General features: G+C 42.3%; 1 protein-coding gene across 1 annotated transcript; it reads right to left on the bottom strand.

Annotated features, from left to right (window-relative positions):
- Positions 1–1,227: 1,227 nt before the first annotated feature.
- Positions 1,228–3,468, bottom strand: LOC130390900 (zinc finger protein 155-like). The gene is made up of 2 exons (XM_056601085.1): positions 3,351–3,468; positions 1,228–2,856 (listed from the first exon to the last, which is right to left on the bottom strand). The coding sequence occupies exon 2, from the start codon at positions 2,848–2,850 to the stop codon at positions 1,639–1,641; it is 1,212 nt and encodes a 403-aa protein (XP_056457060.1). The 5' UTR covers positions 2,851–2,856; positions 3,351–3,468; the 3' UTR covers positions 1,228–1,638.
- Between the last annotated feature and the right edge of the window lie 4,054 nt (positions 3,469–7,522).

The raw sequence follows: 7,522 nt of genomic DNA, 5'->3' as shown, positions 1-7,522 counted from the left end.
CAATCCGCGACCTAGCAATACGATTATGCTACCCCTGCATGGAAATATTCGCTGCTTATTATGCCTGTGTTTTAGTCACATTCAAACCAGTGGATGCGTATCTGGACTGGAGGACTCCCATTGTCACAGCATCAGCACCACTTGCCTGCCTGAGGATGCAGCCATGCAACCACATATCATCCAATCAGCCGCTTTGAGTGTAGGAAAAACAGCCAATCAAAATCGTTACATTGTAATAGCGGCGCCAAATAGTCCAATAGCATTCGTCCAGCATATATGCGTTTAAACCGGTAGAAACGATCCCAGTTCCAGCCATTTGCCTGGACCTGGATGCTTCACATGAGCGTTATTTGCGGGGGAAGGCGGGAGTTTCAGTTCACATGGTTCAGAGCGCATAGTCGAGCGAGAGGGAGGGACTTTCAATGCAAGTATATCCGTTGCGTTACCTATTTTGGAGATTGCGTTGTCCCTTTTTCGTCAAAACTCCATATTTATTCACCTTGGAATTTATATTATTCTCGTTCCGGGGACTGTTATCCGTCTTAAAATCTTCATAGGCAGTAAAGACACCAGACATCACGTTGCTGTTGACCGGGATAACGCTCAATCACAGGATCCTCTCTCTCAGCCTACGTAGAAACCGGAACCTTAACCGCCCAGGCGTCCAAAACTTCACGCTCAGCACAAAATCCTTAGCGCAGAGCTCTCATAATAAGGTTAGGCTACTGTGGGGCAATAATCCATGTCAATTTCTCATTAAGGCATTTTGGAAAGATAAGCACACTTCGATGCTAACTCTTAGGTCTAGGACAATAAAACAGCCATACTGTAGAAACTGGAGTGATTGTTGTAGTTTGTAGTCTAACGTTACCCATGGAAATCCATAGGAATTTATGACTTTGAGAAGTGCATATAATTTGCCTAAACTTCGACAATTACTTAAAATAGGAATATATTAATGGAAGTTAGTGTTAGGGTTGTATGATTAATCAGAATACATAGGGAATAACAATAGTAATAAGATCAGACTCCTCCATGATTATTCTGATAAGAATGCTGGATAACCTATCTTCCCAAATAAAGATCAAATGTGCATGATGGACAGCTGTGAGCCTGATTACTTCCTATTGAGTACAGGATAATCCCAAAATGTAACACAGAGGATCAAGAATGTTCATATTTCTTAAACTTGCAGATCAATTTCAAAAAAATTTCAAAAAAATCGAATACACTATCATTCCACATTTATACCTAGAAGCATTTAAAAGGATCATATGCCACCATGACACATGACAGTGAAAGGTTATTAAAAAAAACATTTGCATACATTCTTGTGTGCGTGGGCAGTGAAAAATGCATTTTTTTTAAAGAGGGCTTTCTTTCAAAGATGTATGCAATATACAATGGTGGATCATATCATTCAACGTGTATCTGTAAAGTGATTCATTTAAGCAGTGTCATTGATTGAACCAATCTTACCACAGTTGGTGTGTTATTAGGGTGATTCAAATTATAACTGCTTGTTTTATTTTTTGGACTGATCCTCTGAATTGTTCCAGTATCGGCGAGCGTCATTTAACAACTTAACACAATCCAAACTGTAATAAAACTACATTTGGGCGAACACACTACGGCTTCCTAATATTTCTTACTGGCCGACCTCTCTTGCAACAACTCATAATTCCACTTGACTTCAAGAAATGCAGATGTGAGCTTGAAAGATGAGAATATGGCGGGCGGGGGCCCTGAGCGGAGCTGTGCAGGGGTCCGCGTGCCTGGCTCCATCAAGGAAGGCGGGGCCCCAAGAGACTGAGATGAAGGTGTGAGGGCCGTGGAGGGTCGGGGGGCTGGCAGGAAGGTGTCCGTATCCTTGCTGAGCGTAGGGGGAGCAGAGTGGGGCGTGAGCGTGTTGACTGCTGTGATCACAGGAAGGGACGACGATGGCCTGCTGAGAGGGGCTTCGACACAGAACACGGCGCTGCCCGGATCCGGCTTCAGCTGTAAACTATGGTCAAGAATGTAAGTCAGGCTGGTATCTGAAGACAGTGCTGTCTCCAACGGCTCCGTCTTTGGCTCAATGAGGGCCGTTCCTGAATGGCATGAGGGTTGGTCAGAGACGTTCAGTGTTTTTTGGTGGAGGAGAGCATGGTACCGGAGGCCTGACACTGTTTTGAAGTTGTGGCTACACACGCAGCACGAAAAGGGATATTTTCCAGTGTGCCTTTGTTGGTGCTCATCCAATAGATAACATGAAGTGAAGTACAACCCACATATCTGACAAGCAATGGGTCCGTCGATATTATGGATACTTTTTTCTACTTTCAGCTGTAGATGTGTGTCGACTGCAGTTGTGGGCACTGGTAGTGAAGTGCTGGCCGTGTCTGCACAACACAACACGGTGCTAGGCCCTGAATCCTCAAGCTTCAGATGTACACTGGGGTAAAGATCGCCATTCTGAGTGGTATCTGAAGAGGTCCCAGACACCTCTACCTCTGGCTCAGCCTGGGATGTCACTGATTGAGGGCAAAAGGGCTTATCCAAGAGATTCTTCCCTTTGCAATGGATGCTCTGATGGCGCTTTAGGTTGTGTAGTTTTGGGAAGGACTTGTCACAAGCGTTACATTGATAGGGATACCTTCCGTGGGAATATATGTGTATGTGATGGAAATAACGAGTAGGAGAGGTCAATCCACAAATGTCACACTGAAATAGCTTTTTAACTTTAGAATGTAATTGTTTGTGTCTTTCCAGCTGTAGATCTGTGTAGAAGATCTGATTACACGTTCGGCACTTAAGCTCCTGGAGTCGTCGAAGGCAAACTGTGGGATTCAACTTCATGGATTTCGGCATCTTTACCTATTGGAGGGGATGGAGTTTTAACTGAGGCAAGATATAATGAACACAGTTCACTGTGGTGACTATCACATCTGTTTGTTTCCCTGGGGTGCATTAAGCAGCTGATTTAGTACAAATGATATTTGAAGGTCACTTAATTGGTGGTTATATGTCATAGATCTATATAATTATTATGAATTATTAGAATACATAATATGAACATGTTATTTTGCTTTAACCACGGACCAGAACATCACAATACGAAGATATTATTGTTTTAGATATACCCATTATTATACTACTAAGTAATTATTATGATTAATTAATTATAATTAAGATAAACAGTATGGTGTACTCTGTACTGTTAACATTTTCTATCGACACTATATGGGTAATATTCAGGTCTTTGGATAAATGAATGTATTGTCTACGAATCCCCTTACAACACCATTATGGTTCCGGTAAGCCTACGCAATAAAGACAAACAAAAGCCTACTCGTATAAAACATAATTACCTTTTAGCAACCGAAGTTGATGGTAAAAAAATAAATAATGTACAGCTTTGGCGCTTTTGGTTATTCCATGGACGGTCTTCTTCTCTCCATAAACAAACTTTGAGTGTTATTGATTTTATTCCGGGTGAAACGCTAACAACTAGCTTTGGTTCCCACTTAAGAAAATACCGAACTACTGAACTGCAATTTCCATGTCAATTTTTCCATATATATAAAATTAGAATTATCTGTTCAATATAAATATTAAATTGAAATCTACATTCTAAACATACATTTTATATCTAAATATTAATCTCCCCTTCATCTAAATGCTTTCCAGAAGCTAAATCGTTTATATTTATCTAAATCTTTATGTATAGGCCAGTGGCCTACATCTAAATCCTAAATCTAAATCTATATTTTATATCTAAATCAGGATTATGATTATTATGATTATCATGATTTAGATATAAGATTTAGGATTTAGATTTAGAATTTAGATTTAGATATAGGATTTCGATTTAGATACAAAGATTTCGATTTAACTATACGATTATGCATCAGATTAACGATTAAAATTTAGTACTAAAATATAGATTTAGATTAAAGGGACTCTGACCTTTGTTGCATTTGAGAATTACAGCACATTCAAATCATCCCGCCTTCCTCCAATGCCCCACCCCCTAAGCGTTATTTTTTAGAGTACAAAACTAAGCGTTATTTTTTAGAGTACTGTAACGACCTCGCCGGTGACATAATGATGTCGAGTCATTAGTAGTTGAAGGTAGTTTTAATGAACCAAAACCAGGTCACTGAAACCCGTAACATTGTAACCAACGGCAGAAAACCGACACAAAACAAACCCCGGTTACCCCGGCAACCCCAACACGGTCTCACTCGCGTGCAGGCCCCCACCCTCCTGTTCTTCCAAGGCCCTCCCCCAGCTGACCTAATGATTCGCCCCCACGCTGATTGACAAGAAGAACATTACAATACATGCACATAGAACAACTGGCATAGCGGACAACGAAATATAATGTAACACATAACACACAAACTATTTAACTGTCCCAGGGTCGCTACAGTACAAAAGTTCTAGACTCCCATGGGCTATGTTTAGACTCCCATGGGTTATGTTTAATAATAATAATAATAATAATAATACATTTAGTTTAGACTCCCAGGGGTCATAATATCTACCAGGGGTCTAGTAAACAAGAAATTTAGCAGGTGGCTCACTGTAATTTTATGGGCTTCGTGTGATACCGTTTTGAGGCCCCATGTTGAAGGACAGTGGTCCCACTGAGTATAAGAAAGGTGTATGAGCATTACAAACAGAGTAGCGGGAAACGTCGCGTCTGAGTCCGAAATGGGTCCCGTAATCGGACTGAGTGGTGCGGTTGGGTGCCAACGGTCTGGAGGTCTTCGTGTAGCTCCAGAGTAGCGGGACAACGTCGCGTCTGAGTCCGAAATGGGTCCCGTAATCGGACTGAGTGGTGCGGTTGGGTGCCAACGGTCTGGAGGTCTTCGTGTAGCTCCAGAGTAGCGGGACAACGTCGCGTCTGAGTCCGAAATGGGTCCCGTAATCGGACTGAGTGGTGCGGTTGGGTGCCAACGGTCTGGAGGTCTTCCCGGAGCTCCAGAGTAGCGGGACAACTTCGCGTCTGAGTCCGAAACGGGTCCCGTAATCGGACTGAGTGGTGCGGTTGGTTGCCAACGGTCTGGAGGTCCTGAGAATCATCCAGGGGAGCGGGACCACTTGGCTTCTGAGGCCGAATCGGGTCCCCTTGTCGGACTGAATGGTGCAGTTGGTGGCCAACAGTCTGGTCTTCCTGAGGCTCCAGAGGAGGGTAACTCTGTGAGTCTGAGTCCGAGGTGAGTCCCCTAATTGGACTGAATGGTGCAGTTTCAGTACGCCGTGGACCACTTTGGTCTGCCATCGTCAGTCGCTACGGTCGCTACTCGCTACTGTCTGCCGTGGAATCAAAACAAACCCTCTAGTTGAGGACGCGCCTTGATGACGCGGGCCCGAATGCGCCACAAGAAGCAGACGGAAAACCGCGGAAAACCTGCATGTCCATCTAGCAAACAGACAGGTCTGTCGGCCAATAAGATCCTTCGGTCCGAAGAATCTTATTGGTTGAAGTTTTCACTAAATATTATGAGGGTAAAATAATTGTTTGTTTTTACTCCTGGTGGGTCTGTCTTGCATTTTAGAGTGTTATTACCTTATTAATACCAATTTAATCTTATCCAAAAAAAGTGTAAAAATGCAACAAAGGTAAGAGTCCCTTTAAGGATCTAGATTGAACATATAATTCTAATTTTCTGTATGTGGGAAAGGTGACATGAAATTGCAGTTCAGTTTGGAGGTTCCTTTGTTTATTTGATAAAGCTGGGAAAAAATGAAGCAAAGCTGGAGCTAAATCTGGAAAAAGTGAAGCACGTTTTTGAGCACCAAAAGTTTACAAACGGCTCCCCGCATCGGCACCGTTGTTAAAACACAGGTTACCAAATCCATAGGTAGCCTATCAGGAAAATGAAGCAGGTGCTAGTGTAAGCGACAACCACCAGAGGGCACTGTTGTCTCATACATTTAGTATTGTTTTTGTTTTTACTAGGCTTTTGTCCACATCCCAACGTAACCAGTGTCTGTCGAACCTGGCATGATGAATTAATTAAATCACACGTCCACCATTCTATGTGTCTCAAATACTTTTGACAATCTGATGACCTACAGCGGCTGGTCCCTGGAGAATTTCATTATTATTATTTGCCAGTGTTGCCTTGGAGTGTGAAATTGATCAGCAATCCTGTTTTGCGTTTTCAATCCATGTGATGATTTTTCACTCTAACCAACTTAAAACCATTAGTGTCTCATGAATATTTGTTGAAGAGGAGTGCATACACAAAATAAATAAAACTGAAGAACATTCCACACACACAAACACATAAACATGCACGGACACAGAGCCACACATCCACACACAAACACACACACACACACACACACACACACACACACACACACACACACACACACACACACACACACACACACACACACACACACACACACACACACACACACACACACACACACACACACACACATACACACAGTCAATTGTACTCATGCACACAAACAAATACAAACAAAGAATCAAATCTGACCGATTTTCAAATTCCAATGCATACTTCATATTGGGTTTCTGCATCAGTTCCTGTTGAATGATTGCTTCAATATATCAACCCTTAGTCTGAAATAAGATAACATGGTGTTCCTCTCTCTCTCTCTCTCTCTCTCTCTCTCTCTCTCTCTCTCTCTCTCTCTCTCTCTCTCTCTCTCTCTCTCTCTCTCTCTCTCTCTCTCTCCCTCTCTCTCTCTCTCTCTCACTCGCCAACCTCTTTTTCTTCCCAAGGTGACTCTTCCACATGCACCTCTTCCTGGTGTCTCATCTCCTCTGCAGTCACAGTGCTACAGTGACTGTAAAGGTGACTATAATCTGATGCCCTTTCCTGTTCGCACCATTTCCATTGCTCAAATAGCGGCATCCATGCCGTAGGGCTGTTGTTGAACTCGCCTTTGTCCCCTTGGCTTTGCTTACTGTGTTAGCCAGAGGAAAACACTATCACAGAAATAGAGAGAGAGAACGAGAGCGAGAGAATAATAAAGAGAGAGGAAAAAAGAGAGTAAGACATAAGGCAGAAAAAATTGAGAGAGAGATAAAGAGACAAAAGAGATAATAATCAAGTGAGAGAGAGCACAAGATAGAAAGAGAGAGAGAGCAATACTAAGGGAGAGCGACAGAGAGCTACATAATGATAAAAAAGATATAGAGATAAAGGAAGAGAAAGAGAGTAATAACAAGAGAAAGATAAAGAGAATTATACATAGAAAAAGAGATAAAGATAGAGAGAGATAAATAGAGAATAATATAATGAATTCATGTTAAAAAACCCTTTCACATGTGTATCCTTGTTAAGGGCTTCAATTCACAGTGTAACCTTTCCCTTTTTAACGACCATCGCTTTCACCCTGTGTGGCAAGGAGACAGGGGAGAAGAGGCAGGTCGTAGACAAAGGTTTGATGGCAGAAATAACACCAAGGGAGAGCTGGGTGTGTGTTTGTATGTGTGTGTGTGTGTGTGTGTGTGTGTGTGTGTGTGTGTGTGTGTGTGGTGTGTGTGTGT

The sequence above is a fragment of the Gadus chalcogrammus genome, chromosome 1 (assembly GCF_026213295.1).
Source record: "Gadus chalcogrammus isolate NIFS_2021 chromosome 1, NIFS_Gcha_1.0, whole genome shotgun sequence".
Lineage (NCBI taxonomy): Eukaryota > Metazoa > Chordata > Actinopteri > Gadiformes > Gadidae > Gadus > Gadus chalcogrammus.
Note: the sequence above shows the minus strand (reverse complement) of the source record. Positions and strands in the feature narration are given on the sequence as shown.

Excerpts from the sequence above, each read along its gene's own strand:
- LOC130390900 (XM_056601085.1), bottom strand. The coding sequence starts at position 2,850 with ATGCCGAAATCCATGAAGTTGAATCCCACAGTTTGCCTTCGACGACTC.